The sequence below is a fragment of the Esox lucius genome, chromosome 24 (genome assembly GCF_011004845.1).
Source record: "Esox lucius isolate fEsoLuc1 chromosome 24, fEsoLuc1.pri, whole genome shotgun sequence".
Taxonomy (NCBI): domain Eukaryota; kingdom Metazoa; phylum Chordata; class Actinopteri; order Esociformes; family Esocidae; genus Esox; species Esox lucius.
Window position 1 is genome coordinate 15,791,566 of NC_047592.1, and position 20,152 is coordinate 15,811,717.

At 45.6% G+C, this 20,152-nt stretch overlaps 1 protein-coding gene across 2 annotated transcripts in view; it reads left to right on the forward strand.

Annotated features, from left to right (window-relative positions):
* efnb3b (ephrin-B3b) overlaps positions 1-20,152 on the forward strand; it is a 76,428-nt gene that overhangs the window by 31,961 nt on the left and 24,315 nt on the right. For both annotated transcript variants that reach the window (XM_034290691.1, XM_020043175.3), the window contains exon 2: positions 916-1,211. In XM_034290691.1, coding sequence (XP_034146582.1) covers positions 916-1,211 — 296 coding nt within the window. The remainder of the gene's footprint in view (positions 1-915; positions 1,212-20,152) is intronic.

A 20,152-nucleotide genomic window follows, 5' to 3' on the forward strand; every position in this document is an offset into this window, starting at 1 on the left:
AACCTCAAATGCTCTTGTAAGTTGACTATCTACAGTCTCTAAGTTGCTTTAGGTGTTGCTAAGCTAGAGGCTAACGTAGTACAGTAGCGAAATTTGGCGAAAAAAACCTGCCTACCGTAGAAATTCCAGATCACGCTTGTAGGTGATGTCGTGACACAATTAGCATAGCTTGCTCACCGAAATGTTGTCTGACCGTGATGTGGACCAAACCCGTGAATGTGCCGGACCGGACCTCATTGCATGTGCTCCTTCCATGTAACATCATTTGATGAAAATATCAGTGTGTCCGTTGTTGTAGTTTCAGCTACTGGAGATTCTGGTGTTGGCTGTAGTGGCGGTGCCCTGGTGTGTGGTTAACCGTATAGCCGGATTCACGGACACAGATTAAGCCAAGTCCTTGACTGTAAAAGCAATCTCAGTGGAAAATCTCCATTTAGCTTGATTCTTTTTTTTGTCTGGAACTAGCCGTAACCTGTGTTTCACGTAAACGACCCATAGTTTTGTGGCGGGTGCGTGAGTCAGTTGGTTTCAGTCCATAATGCCCTCTCTCTCTCCCTCTCTGTCTCCCTCCCTCTCTCTTTCTATCTCTCTCTGTTCTGACTAGTTGAATGAATGTCGCCAAGCTCCCAGGGCGCCCCCCCCCCCCCCGCTGCCTGGCTGTAACACACACACACACATACATACAATGATTTGTACAAACTGCTGAATGTGTGTTCAGGGAGGTGAGGGGGCTGTGGGGGGGGGGGATTGGGGGGGATCGCGTGCCAGGCTCCTGCAGGTTTCCGCTTGGCGAGCTTCGCGTGACCAAAAAAAAGAGAGGACACAGAGAATGCCTGGAAGGCATTAAGACGGAGCCACGCGTCTGGCGATGTTTGGCTACAAGCGAACCTAACCTCCCTCCGCCCTTCTCCCCAGGTTTCTGGACGACAAGGGCTACATACTTTACCCCCAGATCGGGGACCGCCTGGACCTCATCTGTCCATCGTCGGAGCCGCCTGGCCCGCGGGCCCCCGCCGAGTACGAATACTACAAGCTGTACCTGGTGTCGTCGCGGGAGCAGGCCGACCGGTGCGAGGTGACGGGCGCGCCCAACCTGCTCCTCACCTGCGACAAGCCCACCAGCGACATGAGGTTCACCATCAAGTTCCAGGAGTACTCCCCCAACCTGTGGGGGCACGAGTTCAAGACTAACGCTGATTACTACATCATTGGTGAGTTGGGAGTCGGGTGAGTGTGTGTGTGTGTGTGTGTGTGTGTTTCGTATTTATTTTTTTTATTTTTATCAGCGAGCGCGAAAAGATTGTAGCTTCTGGTGATAAGCTGTCCCTGATTGTGTCGGGCGAAGGTTGTGCTTGTGTGACTGGGTTTTTTGTGGGAAGGTGTGTGTCTGTGTGTGTGTGTGTGTGTGTGTGTGTGTTGGTCTGTTATGTTTTTTTCTGCGTGTGTTATGTTTCTTCTGTCAGCAGCAGCTGGCCCCGGGAATGTTTATTATTTTTGTCAGCCTCGTAGTGACCCGGGATTGCGTGGGGGTGGGGGGTTGTTTTGGGGTTCGGATGTGTGAATGCAACGGTGAGGTCATCATCATGAGCCAAGACCGTTTATCAGTCGGAAACCATCACTCCGAGGTTCACCTCCCGTGAATCTTCTCAGGGTTGTTTCTAAACACGACACATTACACACAAAGAGGGGCCTAAGACTGGGTGTAGTAGTTTAGGAGCACTAACGCATTCACACGCGCATAACCCAAACATGAGGGGAGCAGACAATCAACCGGTATACTGCTATGGACTTCCACCCACACACCTGGCGGTCCAGGTATTCTCAGGCTCTTGTCATTAATGGAAAGAAAGACCAATAAGAGACTGCTGAGAGGATGTGAAGAAGGATGGTGAGAGAGAGAGAAAACCGAGAGACCGAGAAAACAGAGAGGAGAAGCGTGGGCATGTCTTGTCCTCACAATTAGGCAATCTCTTTGTTTCACGATTCTTTGTTCCATGATTAAAAGTTTGCTGTTTCCTATTAGAGATGTATAGTTCTTAAATCTATATTTCATTTATATCTCACAATATTTGTTTGCGTTCCCTCATTCGATTCCCTTACCGTTTGAAGCAACATTTAGACATTTTATAATTGTATTTTGTTTTCATTAAATTGGGTTGTTGGTGTTCGCGGCAGAGCACATTCCTGTAGTTATTTGCTTTCCTACTAAGACGCCACTATTAGTAATGAGTTTATTATTAATTCAACAAGGTTCCTTTGATGAAGAAGTTTGATAAAGGTCTGCTTTAGACTATTATGTGCAATGTAATGATGGATTTCAGAATATGCGTTTTCCATTTAATTACAAGGTACTTACTCTGTGTGGTTCATTGTCAAGTGAATGTCCCCAAGAATGCCCATTTTAGTTTGTGGCGGTTGACTTTGGTAACTCTCCGAGGGAGTTCACATTCAGCGGATTTCTTTTGGTACAGCCTGATCTAAGAAAAACTGGTTTGTCCAAATGCAGGCATATATATATATATATATATATATATATATATTTTATTTATTTTTTTATTTTTTTTTAAAGCTTTTGTATCAGTTTGTGTATACTGTATATCTGGAAACAATTCTCCACCTTCACCTGCATCTGTAGATGTTACAACTGCTTTAAGGTCTACAGAAAGACAGAGCGGTCTTGGAGAGAGGGAGACCAGGGGGACTGAGAGAGGGAGACCAGGGAGACTGAGAGTGGGAGACCAGGGAGACTGAGAGTGGGAGACCAGGGAGACTGAGAGAGGGAGACCAGGGAGACTGAGAGAGGGAGACCAGGGAGACTGAGAGAGGGAGACCAGGGAGACTGAGAGAGGGAGACCAGGGAGACTGAGAGAGGGAGACCAGGGAGACTGAGAGAGAGTGAGAATTAATTATCAGGAGCTCTTTAAACGTCTGCAGTGCCAGGCTTCACCCTACTGGACTCTGAAATGTGCGCTCTGCAGTTGTTCTGGTGTTTCTGTCCCAAGCCAGTGGGCGTACGGCAGAACCTGGAGCTTGAAATTCCATCAGGCTTGAGTCCCAGCAGTGCATCTCAGTAATAAGGAAATAATGCCGTTCCAAAAATGATCTGGATAACAGGACAACGCATCCATTGTGTACACCTATACACGGTTGAACTACAGCAAACAAAAGCATCAACTGCCAAAACATCAGGTTCACAGGTAACCTCAGCAGGGCTGTGAACTACTGGAGAGACAAGGCAACTAGGGCCATCTACGCCATCATGTAATAACATAAAACTCAACATCTCAATTAGAATACTCAAATCAAAAATGGATTAACTCATGTATTTGTTGGGCTACTCACAGATAACACGGTAGCAGGATTTGTGACCCGTTGCCTTGTGAAAAGGGCAGTGTAATCTACATTTCTCTGTATCTTTTCTAGTGTCATTCATACTTGAAGTGTTTCAGCGTTGTTCTGAAACTATACATAGCTAATATCAACACGTTCTTACAACACCGTACCCAGCTAATATTTTAGCATTGTTACAATACAGTACCCAGCTAATGATATAACAGTTGAAATGATTTATTCTTTGAAAGCTTTTGTGTGTGTGTGTGTGCGTGTGTGTGCGTTGTCATTGTTTATCTCACTTTTTTTCGTTATTATTTCTTTGATTATTTTTTTTTTTGCTTGCTTTGGCAATGTAAACAAATGTTTCCCATGCCAATAATCCCCTTCGAATTGAACTGAATTAAAGGGAGAGATTAAGAGAGCTGGAGAGAGGGAAGGAAAGAGAGTGTATTACAGAGTGAACACGAGATTGAACGATAGATGGACTGAATGTTTTGGCGTACCTGTTTCTGTACTGTTTTGGACAGTGAGTGTTTGTGTCTCCTGTCGTCACGGCTGTAAACCTGACAGGGCCCACGGCGGGCAGGCATATTGTGTTCTCCATCAACAGAACTGCGTTGGTTCACGTTAACGTCTGCCTGGGTGCGTACGCGCGTTCTGTTTATTAGACGTCTGTCCAGGTGAGAATGTCTATCCAAAACAATCTTCAAAACTGTCCAGTAGGGACACTACCCGATTTAAATATACCATTTACTTTTACTTGACTTGGTTTATCACCCCCTGGCCTTGACAAACGTTGAACACCTACATGAGGTTTGAGATCACATTGGTGGGTGAAGTATTGTCCCATTCGTTTTGTGTATCATTAAGGAGAGCCCAGAGAAGTACCGCTGCGTCCCCAGATCCACTCTGCAGTCCCATCTATGTCCACCCACACCTGGCAACCCGAACGGAAGCATTTTATCTCCCCTTACACAGACCCAGGGATGGATTGACAGCTTCAGACCTAATCAATGAGGGTTCCAATACAAGGTCACACACGCAGACACACCGAGAGATGGAGGGAGAGGGAGAGACAGATGGGAGGGAGGGTGGGGAGATGGAGGGGCGGGAGAGGTGTGGAAGGGGTGAGATAGATGAGGGGGAGGGAGGGAGGGAGAAATACAGGTGCATGAGGGAAAACTCAGAGAGGATGAATGATTGATGTTGACAGGGTCTGTTTGTGTGTGTGTGTGTGTTTGTGTTGGTGTGTGTAATGGGTATAATTGTTACATTATGAGGGGCCTGAGTGAGGTATTTCATGTTCTGTTTCCCAAGTGTGTTTCTCAAGTTTGTTTTTGTGACTGCGAGTGCCATTATGATAATGTGTTCATCAGAATTTCTGCATGCATTTATCGACATTGTTACGAGCCAGTAGCAGTACAGGTAGTAATACTGGTAGTAGTAATGATAGTAGTAATATTGGTGGTTGTAGTAGTATTGGTGATAGTAGTGATAGTAGTAGTATTGATAATAGTATTGATATTGTCAGTAGTGATTGTTGTAGTACTATGTAGTAGTAGTAATGATAGTAGTAGTATTGGTGATAGTAGTATTACTGGTGATAGTAGTGATAGTAATATTGATATTGTCAGTAGGTGATAGTAGCGATAGTAGTAATAGTGATAATAGTATTGATATTGTCAGTAGTGGTTGTTGTAGTACTATGTAGTAGTAGTAATGATAGTAGTAGTATTGGTGATAGTAGTAGTACTGGTGATAGTAGTGATAGTAATATTGATATTGTCAGTAGGTGATAGTAGCGATAGTAGTAATAGTGATAATAGTATTGATATTGTCAGTAGTGGTTGTTGTAGTACTATGTAGTAGTAGTAATGATAGTAGTAGTATTGGTGATAGTAGTGATAGTAGTAATAGTGATAATAGTATTGATATTGTCAGTAGTGGTTGTTGTAGTACTATGTAGTAGTAGTAATGATAGTAGTAGTATTGGTGATAGTAGTGATAGTAGTAATAGTGATAATAGTATTGATATTGTCAGTAGTGGTTGTTGTAGTACTATGTAGTAGTAGTAATGTGCAGATGTGTTTGCCCCTCAGGGGAAATATCTTGTAATTAACCTACCTTAGCACGTGTTAATGTATTCACAGTGGACTAAATGAGCTGGAACGCAGACTGATAGGAGAGAGAAATGTTGGACTGAACGGAGGCAGTGAACAGGGGGACGGAGGGATGTAAATGAGGGGCGAGAGGAGGGGGGAGAAGACATGTCTTCATTCTGAAGACTCTAAGGTCTCACAAAGTACTGCCAATCTCTCTTTCTCTCCATCAAATCATCCGACCTGTCTCTGCTTCAACATTCAAAGCTCTTCAGTGATCATCCGCCAGGTCCCTCTCTCTCTCTCTCTCTCTCTCTCTTTCTCTCTCTCTCTCTCTCTCTCTCTCTCTCACACACACACACACACACACGTCTTGTGGGGGACTGCCATCTCTCCCCTTGGCTGATAGAGAGCAGTGTAGATGGCACTAGTCATTTGCCTCTGTCTTTGTTGTCAGAAACAGAGGATGAAACCCCTTTCCGTTCACTGATCTCAACTCAGCCATCCTGCCAACAGCAGTGGCTTTTTTAAAATGAACCCTTTTGCCTTTGACTGATATGGAGTCAATGGTCCTGAAGAGTTACTCTAGAAGCTTCTTATAAACCAGCGCCTCTCTCTTCGTAGAAAAAAAACAACAAATACCATACAGAGATATTTAAACGGAGTGAGAGCGTATCTGCTGGTGTAATGACCGCTAGAGGAGGGGGGTGAATAATAAGAGATGGCAAGGGTGCCGGAGCAGAGCTAGTACGGAGAAAGGGAGATGGAGGGACGAAACAGGTGGTGGAGGATGGAAGGAACCAGATTAGTGAAAACTGTAGTTACCTTATAGGACACACAGATGGTTTTTTTGCAACGCGATGATCTATGCAATTATAACCGGAGAGTCCTTTCATCCAGGTGGTCATCGAGGCCTGAACAAGTGTAACTCGCTTTGTACGTGCGCGGTACTCGCGTCACCAGGGTCGCAGGTTCTATTCCCAGGGGGGCCGGTATGTTAATGAATGCACTCAGTATCGTATGTTCCTCAGGCGTACAGCGACCGCTGAATGACTTAAATGTAGGGGCGACATCCTGTCAATCAGAATAAACCAAATGACAGCACGGTCCAAACTATATCGTAGTCAATAGTACAACTTGGTAAACCGTGGGCACTGATCAAAAGCTTAGAAAAACCTTGACATAGCATGGGCTCCGCCAGTAAGAAGGGTAGACGCAGGAAAGCCTGGACTGTACCTCAGGAGAACCTGAGCCAGAGCTGCATTTCCTGACAAAATGTCAGAGAAACAACAATTACAGAGAGTAAATTCCCCAAATTTGAAAACAGGGTTTCACAGACCTCCCCCATCCTATTGGGGGAGGACTCAGAGCACTGTGGGTTGGTTGGGACACGATGTCTCTGGCTGACAATATAAGGGACCGTGTCTGAGTAACAAACCTGCCTGGGTTATTTTGTTGTTCTACTGATGTCCTAATGTTTTTTTATTATTATCACTCAGTGTGGTAGTGTAAATTGTACTGATTGATATATATTGAAATGATTCCCAAAGTATGCTTTGCCAGTATATGCCTTGTTACATCATGTCAATAAAAGGATTTGAATGGAAAGATGACAGAGCAAAGGGTATGAAAGATGACAGAGCAAAGGGTATGAAAGATGACAGAGCGTAGGGTATGAAAGATGACAGAGCAAAGGGTATGAAAGATGACAGAGCAAAGGGTATGAAAGATGACAGAGCAAAGGGTATGAAGGATGGCAGATCGAAGGTATGAAAGTTGACAGAGCATAGGGTATGAAAGATGACAGAGCGTAGGGTATGAAAGATGACAGGGCATAGAGTATGAAAGATGACAGAGCGTAGGGTATGAAAGATGACAGGGCATAGAGTATGAAAGATGACAGAGCGTAGGGTATGAAAGATGACAGGGCATAGAGTATGAAAGATGACAGAGCGTAGGGTATGAAAGATAGCAGATCGAAGGTATGAAAGATGACAAAGCGAGGCGTATGAAAGATGACAGAGGGAAGGGTATGAAAGATGTCTGCTGCTGTGACACAAACACCTTAGCCCATGTCATGGGAGTGGACACACCAGCGGCACAGACTTGGCAAACACACATACTCACACACACACACACACACACACTAACATATGCATGCTTGTGCATGTGTATAGAGCCTCCTCTCCACTATATACACTCACACTCTTTCACAAGCACACTCACACAACCATGCACAGACTCACACTTATCCATCCCATCTGTCCTCCTTTTGTCTGTTATTTCCTGTTGTCCCTCTGTCTCTTTCCTGTTGTTCCTCTGTCTCTTTCCTTTTGTCCCTCTGTCTCTTTCCTGTTGTCTCTCTGTCTCTTTCCTGTTGTCTCTCTGTCTCTTTCTTGTTGTCTCTCTGTCTCTTTTCTATTGTCCCTCTGTCTCTTCCCTGTTGTCTCTCTGTCTCTTTCCTGTTGTCTCTCTGTCTCTTTCCTGTTGTCCCTCTGTCTCTTTCCTGTTGTCTCTCTGTCTCTTTCCTGTTGTCTCTCTGTCTCTTTCCTGTTGTCCCTCTGTCTCTTTCCTGTTGTCTCTCTGTCTCTTTCCTGTTGTCTCTCTGTCTCTTTCCTGTTGTCTCTCTGTCTCTTTCCTGTTGTATCTCTGTCTCTTTCCTGTTGTCTCTCTGTCTCTTTCCTGTTGACTGACCTTCATGTCTTCTTCCTGTTGTCTGTGTGTTGGTCAGGTGGATGAGTGGAGTAGTACTGGCACAGATGGCACGTCACTCAACCTGGTGTGTGTGGGGTCTCTGTTGGGAGTGTGCGCTTGATTCATGTGTGTGTGTGTGTGTGTGTGTGTGTGTGATTGATGGCTGGGCTGTTGTGTCTCCCTCTGAATGGCTCCCAACGGTATCGTTAGGGTCATGACCCTCAGAGAAGCATGGAGAGCCTGGGACTGACACACACACACACACACACACACACACAGCAGATAAACATCACCCGGGCCATTATGAATAATAGAAAGGAACAGCTGAGAGGAAGAATTCCACTTCAGAGAGTTAGACTAGTGGACTGGTGAGTTTCTCTTTCAAAGAACTACCTTTTGTGACGATGTGACAATAGTGGAGCACACAAATGCCCTGGCTATAAGTAGACACATAACAATGGATTTCTGCCTTGCTCAGGGATGCGACGTCAGATTGTTCAACGTGCCAGCTCAGGGATTTGATCCAGCTTGTCAGATGCTCTAAACGTTAGGCTACCTGTCGACCCAACTTGCTTCTGGTGGCGTTAGGGCTCCAAAGCGACCAATTTGGCTCTGTATGCGACAGCATATTTTGCTGTGCAATCAGGAGTTATTTTGGGAGCACTTGGGGCCGCCCAGGAACAAACTCTGTCAGGTAATAATTGTTGTAATGAGCGCCGTTGTTTTCCGAGGACCCTTGAGGAAAAAAGTGAGTGCAGATTCATTATCGTCATGGTTGCCCGAGTGCTGCAGAGAAAATCGCTTGTTTCCAACCCGACCATTTCAAAAGATCTGAACCGCTTTACCAGCCAACCTTGTGATGTTCATATAGCCAATCACCATGATTGCATTTTCCGTTCATACATCACGTTGTGAGCTTTTTTTTTTTAAAACCACTCGCACGTTGTTCAGTCCTGTTACCTCATTGGCTAAAGCTAATCACATGGTACATTAACCAAATCCAAACAGAAAGCCAGGAAAAGGGATGGCTTCTTCAGGATATCAGTGACCATAAAAGGAATCGGACTGATCTCTTGCATGTCTTTTCTTGGACTATAACCATTTCTCAAAAACAAGACCACGCTCAATAAGTCTGTATGTGGTCAAGGCTTTTCATAATTTTGTGTAAGTCACAGTGGTCAGGTGTTCTGCTACTGTGGACTCTATATATATTTCATCTGTGTTGGGTTTTCTCACAATGCTGTTGGCTTTTGCGTTGCTGTTATTTCTTTTTGGTGTCTTTTCATTTTATTGAACAGAGTCCCAAATCTAGTTGGCCGAGGGGCCTACTTTTTGATTAATCTTCTTGCAGGTTGTTGCTTTGTAGCTGAGGGTTTGGCATCGCTTCCTTTAAGTTGGTGTGGAGTTTGAACATAGTTTCTTTTTTTTGGAAGTGTGTGCACTTTCAGGGATTTTGAGGACGTTTTTGCCGAGTTCTGCATGCAGTCTCAACGGTGTTTGTCCCATTTTGTGAATTCTTGGTTGGGAAGTGAACCCCAGACCTCACAACCATTCAGTGGAATTGGTTCTGTGACTGATCAGAGAATTTATATGCCAGATCTTGATTGAGGTCAAAGGGTTTGTTCTTTTTATTGGCACTGTACGCCTTCTTGCCTTGTCTCAGTTAGCTGTAAGGGTTACCTGTCTCTCTCCCTCTTTCTCTCTCTCTCTCTCTCTCTCTCTCTCTCACCCCTCCCTTCATTTCCCATCTGTCTGTCCTAGCTGGCTGGCCACTGTTTCAGTTTACAGCAGAGAGGATGTTTTCAATAATGCAGAGAGAGCCACACACTGGTTTATTCATCAGGGTTAAGCTGAAATAAACGACAGAGAATAGAATTGAAAGAGAGACAGAGAGGAATCGAGGGAGCGAATAAAAGGGAGGAAGTGAGGGCCCGTGGTGGAGAGGTGGAAGGGAGTGCTGCATTGCAGCTTAAAGGAACCCCACGTCCATATTCCTTGTCTCCAAGACCAATGTGTGTCAGCGCCTGTGTCCGCTTACGGGTGTGTTATTTCTGTGTGCGTGTGTGTAGTTTGTGTTTGCGCATGTGTTCCAGGTTATCGTGTGTTTCTGTGAGTGTGTGTTTGTGGAGTTTTCTCCAATGACTTGAGAGTTAGGAGAAGAATTGGAGGGAGGTATGGATGGGTCGAAGAGGCACGGAAGCGAGGGACTGAGAGAAATCTATATTTGCTGAATATTTGAAGAAGTTTAATCCGGTGCCTAAGACTTTCCCACTCTGAACCGAGGCTGTTTATCACAGACATGTAGAGGTGAGAGACAGACAAAAACAGGGAGGGGGGGTTTGTTGGTACACAGACATGTAGAGGTGAGAGACAGACAGAATCAGGGAGGGGGGGGGTTGGTACACAGACATGTAGAGGTGAGAGACAGACAGAATCAGGGAGGGGGGGTTGGTACACAGCCATGTAGAGGTGAGAGACAGACAGAATCAGGAAGGGGGGGGGGTTGGTATACAGACATGTAGAGGTGAGAGACAGACAGAATCAGGAAGGGGGGGGTTGGTACACAGACATGTAGAGGTGAGAGACAGACAGAATCAGGGAGGGGGGTGTTGGTACACAGACATGTAGAGGTGAGAGACAGACAGAATCAGGGAGGGGGGTGTTGGTACACAGACATGTAGAGGTGAGAGACAGACAGAATCAGGGAGGGGGGTGTTGATACACAGACATGTAGAGGTGAGAGACAGACAGAATCAGGGAGGGGAGGTTGGTACACAGACATGTAGAGGTGAGAGACAGACAGAATCAGGGAGGGGGGGGGTTGGTACACAGACATGTAGAGGTGAGAGACAGACAGAATCAGGAAGGGGGGGGGTTGGTACACAGACATGTAGAGGTGAGAGACAGACAGAATCAGGGAGGGGGGTGTTGGTACACAGACATGTAGAGGTGAGAGACAGACAGAATCAGGGAGGGGGGTGTTGGTACACAGACATGGAGGTATAAGGCTGAAGAAAAGGGGGACTGAGTGCTGAGGAGAATGAGAGGCGAAGAGTTTGACTAGTATTTCAACACGAAGTAGGAATTAAGTGAATTAGCTAACCATAGCTAAATATTACAAATGAACTGTCTCTCTTATTGGTCCAGTTGATTAGCATAACGCCAGGCGATTGAGTAAATACAATAGAGATTTAGGATCAGCTCCCACATCTGCATTCCAAAACACATTTAATGAGCTAAGCAAGCAAAGTGTTCCCAGACCCGTTCTATAAACACCACCGCGTATTGAAAAACACAATCTAAAGCCACTGAGATAGCCATATTCAGGACTAGCATGTGCTGATGTGCTAGGCTTCAATAGCTGTTTGGGCTTATCTAGATATTACATCGGTGAAATGGAGAGTGGCAGACAGGCAAACAAACGCACACCCACGCACACAAAGATTGTAGAGAGAGCGCGAGATAGGTGTTAAGTTGCTAGATAAGGCATCTCCTGTACAGCTACTGACAGACTACTGACAGAAATGTTCTAAATGCATTGACTGACTTACACGATGACACCAGGCATCTGTCACAGAAACTAGATCTACTCTTGACCCACACACAGATGTTAGGTTGTATCGTCCTTGCGAGAGCCCCAAAAAACAAGCGCCCCGAAATATATTTTTTGTAAAAATGATTACTAATAATTAGTCCTATTTATCACTTACACAGTGTATTATATCCAAGTGTGAAATGGATATGTGTGTTTTTTTGTTGCACATTCCACATCCGTTTTTGTAACAACCCAGGAGCAAATTAGGTTATCAAGGACAGAACAACAGATAATTTTTTCACCTTGTGAGTTTGGACTTTTGATCTAGAAACCTTTCAGCTCGGACCGCTGGGCTAACTGCCGACCCAAACACAAGGGGCCGGAGAAATGTTCCATTGTCCTTGTGTTTATTGTATAATAAAACAAGGACGCACGCACACATTCAACATATGCCAGTGTGAATTTTTGGGCACCCTGCATTAGCGAGAGAAGCATTTGGAGTAAAGCCCAACAGAGAGGGATTAAAACAGGAATGTTACTGTATATCTGGAGGGAGAAGAAGAACACTGGGCTCAGTACAAAACTGTTCTGAAGGAAGCAAGGCATGAAGGGGGAGAGAGAGAGAGAGAGAGAGAGAGAGAGAGACAGGGATGGAGAGAGAGAGAGAGAGAGACAGGGATGGAGAGAGAGAGAGACAGGGAAGGAGAGTGAGAGAGAGACAGGGATGGAGAGAGAGACAGGGATGGAGAGAGAGAGAGAGACAGGGATGGAGATAGAGAGTTGGAGTGATAGGTAGAGAGATGTGTTGGGTGTGATTAAAGTGAAGTGACAGGTCGCCCCCCGATTTAGGTCAGCAGTCAGAACAGCACTGCTGTCTGTGAGATACTGTGTGTGTTTGTGTGTGTCGCTGTGTGTTTCTGAATGTGTGTGTGTGTGTGTCTTTTGTGGCTGTGTGTTTGTAGCTGTGTGTGTTGCTGTATGCATACAAATGAATGTGTATGTGACACTATGCCTCTGTGTGTGTGTGTGTGTGTGTGTGTGTGTGTGTGTGTGTGCCTGCATGTGTGCAGGCTCTTCTATTAAAGGTCAGACATGAAGAATCCTTAATTGGATTGGGACTGGTTAACATTGTTTAACCTCCCCACTCTCACACACACACACACACACACAGACGCACACACACAGCGACGTTTGCGTCCCTCGCCACTGCTTCTTTTTCTCCTCCTGCCGCAGCACAGACAAAGCCACCATTGTCTGGCCTTATGCCTAGGAACCACTTGTAGAGGGAACTGGGCATGGGCAGGATTGGGGGCGGAGCCGCCCGGCGTTGACCTCAGGACCCACCGGTAGGACTGCTGAGGCGCTAGCACGCTAATGCGCCGTTGATTTAGAGGTTCAGGCCGACGTGACCTCTGACGAACATAAAGAACACTTTCCCAAACAGCGCGCCTACACACACACGCACGCACACACACACACGCACGCTTGGGGCTGGCGCGACACTTCTTGTAAATCAAACCGGTGTATACACCAGCAATCAGCCTTTTTATTTTCTTGCTCGCTAATGACTGTGTGGTTACTCACGCACACACACACTCAGACTAATGAGTATGCACTGGCAGTGTGTGTTTTGGGGTAATCTTGTCTTTAAACAGACAGCCAGTGTGTGATGTGAGGAGAGAGATTACAGTGTTCAGCAGGGACTGGAACCTCACTCCTCCAGCTGTTCTCTGATAGGAAGAGGGAGGGAGGGAGGGTTATGGAACAAGAAAGGGCAGAGGAATGAAAAGAGCAGAAAAGACACAGAACATGGGGCAAGGCAGACAGACCGACAGAAAGGAGAGAGAGGCGGACCGACCGACAGCAAGGCGGACAGACAGACAGCAAGGCAGATAGACAGGAAGGAGAGAGACACACAGACAGGAAGGAGAGAGACCGACGGACCGACAGAGAAGACAGACCTTGGACGCAAGGCAGACAGACAGGAGGACATGGTAGCGGACAAATTAGAAAGACTGGCAAGTATTGATGACAGACTGATTATACAGACAGTCCCATGGAGAGAGTCCATCGAAAGGCATTTAAAGGACAAAAACTATCACTTCTGAACCCATTGAAATGCAGTTAAAGCTTAAATGACTCCATAAACACATCATTATCACTGTGTCAATTTCCCTTTTGAGATTTAGCTCAATTGTCTATATGGCAGCAAACTGGGTGTCTGTTTTGCATTTGCTAGATCTTAAGGATCAGGATTATATTGACAGGATTATATTGAAGGGATTATATTGAGAGGGGGAAAAGGCACTCCTAATTTGAGACACTATTAAAACTGTGCTTGTGTCATAGACTCAGTTTCAAGGTGCTTTGGGTGCATTTTACCAACATAAGGATTTTGTACAGCCTGTCCCCATTTTCCTCCTAAATGTCCCCATCACTCCCTTCCTCGGTCCCCCTTTCTTTCAAGGCTCTGTTTTCTTGGCTTAATATCATTCAACAGGGAATCTGGAGCCAAACCCCTAATTCAGCGCATGGTGTATGAGATGGTGGGCCAAGGTTTTGATAATGGTTAGAAATGCTAAAGGGGGGGGGGGGCTGTACCATTGCGTGACTAATGGTCTTGATGTAATCGTCTACGTAACCCTTCTCAACATGCTCCGACGGAGACCGTGTCATTGGTCGATCAGTGTCGGAGTGTATCGGAGTTCGTGTTCAGCTTGAATGGCAGAACCTAAATGCAGAGTAGAGCGTAGGATAGTGTGTGTGTGTAGTGTGTGTGTGTGTGTGTGTGTGTGTGTGGGTGTAGTTTGTGTGTGTGTGTAGTGTGTGTGTGTGTGTGTGTGTGTGTAGTGTGGAATCCTTGCGATAACCCTCCAGTGTAACTGAGACAACAGAGCGTAATGAGGAAAAGAAACTTCAGAACATTATTCAGGCCTTTCTGTTCTCTCGGCTCTTTGGGGCCTGACTCAGTATTAGAACAATATTCCACTGCTGCTCTGGAACATCCCAGCGCTTTATTACATTAATAACCCTGAGCAAAGTCTGAATTATGTGTTATAACACGGAACCCAGTGCTTTATTACATTAATTACACTGAGCAAAGTCTGAATTATGTGTTATAACATGGAACCCAGTGCTTTATTACATTAATACCACTGAGCACAGTCTAAATAATGTACTATTACACTGAACCCAAGGCTTTATTACGTTAATAACCCTGAGCAAAGTCTGAATTATGTGTTATAACACTGAACCCAATGTTCTATTATTACTTCCACCAGCCCAAACCAGGCCCCTCCATCAGCTCCAATCATACCCCTCTATCAGCCCCAATCTCACCCCTCTACCAGACCCAACCAGACCCCTCCACCAGCCCCATCCAGGCCCCTCCACCAGCCACAACTAGACCCCTCCACAAGGCCAAACCAGACCCCTCCACCAGACCCCTCCGCCAGCCCCAAACAGGCCCTTCCACCAGCCCAACCAGGCCCTTCCACCAGCCCAACCAGGCCCTTCCACCAGCCCAACCAGACCCCTCTGCCAGCCCCAACCCGGCCCCTCCGCCAGCCCCAACCAGACCCAGCCCCCTCTTACCAAGATCTTAATGCAAGCAATTAAAGAGCTAATTAGTGTAATTAATTCAGCGGTAGCCAAGGCCCATACCGTTCCTATTGGCATTCACACTCCCCCAGCCCGGGCCTATTCATGGTGTGAGATCTGCGTTAATCCTTGGACCTACACACTCCCAACAAAGAAGCTGCCCATAATGAGGGCACGGGGCACTGTGTGTGTGTGGTTTGGGATGCGATATGTGAATGTTATGTGAGAAAGGCTCTGAAACAAAGAGAAAGTAAAGTGCGATAAACAGAAGGATTCATGTTTTTTTGTTGTATTTAGACGACCGGACTAATTGATGCTAATACCATTCCCCTGCATTGCTCTTTTACAGGTGGGTGTGTGAGTTGATGTTTCATAACACTGTGGAATGTAACCTACACATGAGACCTTTGACCACAATAGTGTATTTAGTAGGAGTTGTTCAGCTAGTGTAGACTAACAGCCAAACATGTTGTTTTGTGTTATCTTTGTGTTTTTCGCCTTCAGTAATGGTTGTTCCAGGCGTTTGGGAGTTGTTCTCCAGGGAGAAGTGTTTACTTAAAGACTTAGTGCTGTTCAATACTGGCAGGGAACGCTTCATTTACAACAGGAAATAGAAATGGAGTGAGGGAAGTGTTTTTATCTCTTGTACCCTGAGACCTGACTAATTCCCCAGCTATAAACTACAGACTTAACCCTGATCAGCCTTACCTGCCTCTACCTATACTGTATTCTCACTCTGTCTTACTCCTCTCTGTTTCCCTGTCTCTTAATTGAATTCAGTTTAAACCTGTCTTTGGAAACCTTTGTTTACGTCACCACTGCAAGCGAAAAAAAAAAAGCAATAAACAAAGTTGTATTATTAGCTACAGTGGGGAGAGCAAGTATTTGATACACTGCCGATTTTGCCGGTTTTCCTACTTACAAAGCATGTAATTTCTATCATAGGTACACTTCAAATGTGAGAAAATCCAGAAAATCACATTGTATGATTTTTAAATAATTAATTTGCATTTTATTGCATGACATAAGTATTTGATCACCTACCAACCAGTAAAAATTCCGGCTCTCACAGACCTGTTAGTTTTTCTTTAAGAAGCCCTCCTGTTCTCCACTCATTAACTGCACCTGTTTGAACTTGTTACCTGTATAAAAGACGCCTGTCCACACACTCAATCAAACAGACTCCAACCTCTTCACAATGGCCAAGACCAGAGAGCTGTGTAAGGACATCAGGGATAAAATTGTAGACCTGCACAAGGCTGGGATGGGCTACAGGACTATAGGCAAGCAACTTGGTGACAAGGCAACAACTGTTGGCGCAATTATTAGAAAATGGAAGAAGTTCAAGATGATGGTCAATCTCACCTCGTGGGGCATCAGTGATCAATGAGGAAGGTGAGGGATCAGCCCAGAACTACACGGCAGGACCTGGTCAATGACCTGAAGAGAGCTAGGACCACAGTCACAAAGAAAACCATTTGTAACACACTATGACGTCATGGATAAAATCCTGCAGCGCACGCAAGGTCCCCCTGCTCAAGCCAGCGCATGTCCAGGCCCGTCTGAAGTTTGCCAATGACCATCTGGATGATCAAGAGGAGGAATGGGAGAAGGTCATGTGGTCTGATGAGACAAAAATAGAGCTTTTTGGTCTAAACTCCACTTTCCATGTTTGGAGGAAGAAGAAGGATGAGTACAACCCCAAGAACACCATCCCAACTGTGAAGCATGGAGGTGGAAACATCATTCTTTGGGGATGCTTTTCTGCAAAGGGGACAGGACGACTGCACCGTATTGAGGGGAGGATGGATGGGGCCATGTATCGCGAGATCTTGGCCAACAACCTCCTTCCCTCAGTAAGAGCATTGAAGATGGGTCGTGGCTGGCTCTTCCAGCATGACAACGACCCGAAACACACAGCCAGGGCAACTAAGGAGTGGCTCTGTAAGAAGCATCTCAAGGTCCTGGAGTGGCCTAGCCAGTCTCCATACCTGAACCCAATAGAACATTTTGGAGGGAGGTGAAAGTCTGTATTGCCCAGCGACAGCACCGAAACCTGAACGATCTGGAGAAGGTCTGTATGGAGGAGTGGGCCAAAATCCCTGCTGCAGTGTGTGCAAACCTGGTCAAGAACTACAGGAAACGTATGATCTCTGTAATTGCAAACCAAGGTTTCTGTACCAAATATTAAGTTCTGCTTTTCTGATGTTTCAAATACTTATGTCATGCAATAAAATGCAAATTAATTACTTAAAAATCATACAATGTGATTTTCTGGATTTTTGTTTTAGATTCTGACACTCACAGTTGAAGTGTACCTATGATAAAAAAAATGACAGACTTCTACATGCTTTGTAAGTAGGAAACCCTGCAAAATCGGCAGTGTATCAAATACTTGTTCTCCCCACTGTATATATATACATAGTATCTCACAAAAGGGAGTACACCCCTCACATTTTTGTAAATATTTGAGTATATCTTTTCATGTGACAACACAGAAGAAATGACACTTTGCTACAATGTAAAGTAGTGAGTGTCCAGTTTGTATAACAGTGTACATTTGCTGAACCCTCAAAATAACACAACACACAGCCTTTAATGTCTAAACTGCTGGCAACAAAAGTGAGTACACCCCTAAGTGAAAATGTCAAAATTGTCCCAATTAGCCATTTTTCCTCCCCGGTGTCATGTGACTTGTTAGTGTTACAAGGTCTCAGGTGTGAATGGGGAGCAGGTGTGTTAAATTTGGTGTCATCGCTCTCACACTCCCTCATACTGGTCACTGGAAGTTCAACATGGCACCTCATGGCAAAGAACTCTCTGAGGATCTGAAAAAAAGAATTGTTGCTTTACATAAAGATGGCCTAGGCTATAAGAAGATTGCCAAGTCCTTGCTAAAGAAGCTGAGGGTAAAGGTGATGGACTGGCCAAGCATGTCTCCAGACCTAAACCCTATTGAGCATCTGTGGGGCATCCTCAAACGGAAGGTGGAAGAGCGCAAGGTCTCTAACATCCACCAGCCCTGTGATGTCGTCATGGAGGAGTGGAAGAGGACTCCAGTGGCAACCTGTGAAGCTCTGGTGAACTCCATTCCCAAGAGGGTTAAGGCAATGCTGGAAAATGATAGTGGCCACACAAAATATTGACACTTTGGGCCCAATTTTGACATTTTCACTTAGGGGTGTACTCACTTTTTTTGCCAGCATTTTAGACATTAATGGCTGTGTGTTGAATTATTTTGAGGGGACAGCAAATGTACACTGTTATACAAGCTGTACACTCACTACTTTACAGTGTAGCAAAGTGCCATTTATTATGTGTTGTCACATGAAAAGATATAATCAAATAACTACATAAATGTGAGGGGTGTACTCACTTTTGTGAGATACTGTGTATATATACACACACACTTGAGGCCTTGAGCTAATGAGTAAGTTTCATCCTAAAGTTTCGGCAGACACACATTCCCTCCATAGGTTTCTCCAGTCCCAAATATAAACTATATCCCAGGGTTATTTCACTTCAGATGAGGCCAGCATGGCAGACAGTAAAAACACACAGAGAGAAAACAGAGCGAAATACATAGTTAAACACGCACACACACACATACACGGCTAAACACACATCGTTTGCCATGCCGCCTTAATCAGGAAGGAGCTAAACAAACAGATATGTCATATCTCTATCTTCCTCTCCTTGGAGCAGTATACAGTCACAGATGTCAAGATGGATTATTACGGCTGGATGGCTTCCCGTGCTGGCTTTCATTTCTTCCCTTTTTACTCTTGAGAAATGTGGTTGAGGAATGGAGAGGGAGAGAGAAGGGAATAGAGAAGGGGCATTTAGGGAAGGAGTACCACAGACGTTGACGCTGCAGCGTGGTGGAAGGTGTACCACGAGGGAGGAGACAAGGGGCATTGGGAATGTTTAGATGACCAGCATGGCTGTGATCTGCTGTTTATATACAACAAAGTGAAGAGACCCAGGTGTGTGTCTGTGTGTGTCTGTCTGTGTGTGTCTGTGTGTCTGTCTGTGTCTGTGTGTGTGTGTGTCTGCTAGAGGATGGTTTTCATATTGCCCAGGTGCAGAAACAAATGCTCAAATGTGGACTCACGTAAACTCTCTATCTCTGTCTCTGAAGCACACACACACACACACACACACAATCTGTACTCTGACACACTCCCCTTGGCTGGTGGTTTTAGTTCTTGCTGAGTGCTCATTTACTTCATTAAAAGCATTAATTAACGTGACAGTTTTGTGTAATTACACTCTTTAAGATGTTCTACTCGGTTCAGAACAGGTTGGACCCCCCCCCCCCCCCACACCCACCCCTCCCTCCCTCAACTCACTTTCACAGGAAAACATTGGGTGATTGCGTGTATGCACACTGAACAATGCTAACCTCCTCTCCAGCACTGTCATGTCTCTTGACTTTTGGCATCAGCGTGACCCAGAAACGAGAGTTCCTCTAAAAGATCCTGTTCTTCCCCTGAGCTCCCGGCCTCAGTTTCTTTTTTACTCCCTCACATCTCCCTTCGTCTCTCCCCCAGATCCCTTTTTTAAAATGGCGACCCCCCCCCCCCCCCCCCCCTCCTCCCCGCCTCTCCGTTTCTCTCAGTGTCACCCGTCAGTGGTTGGTTCTGTGGTTCCTCCCACTAGGCCGTTGACCCACTTCCCTTCATTCTCGACTTTGGTCCTTCACGTCAACAGCTCCTCCGCCGCCGCCGTCCCCCTTCCCTTTCATCGCGTGAAAAACATCCGAACGTATTTCCTCTAAAGGAGCTTCACGTGAAATCTGTTCGTGCCGTCCCGTCGACGGTTGTCGTGCGGCATTCAGTCAGCTTTCAGAGGCCCTACACTGGTTGTAACAGCCTGGCAACGGTGCCCT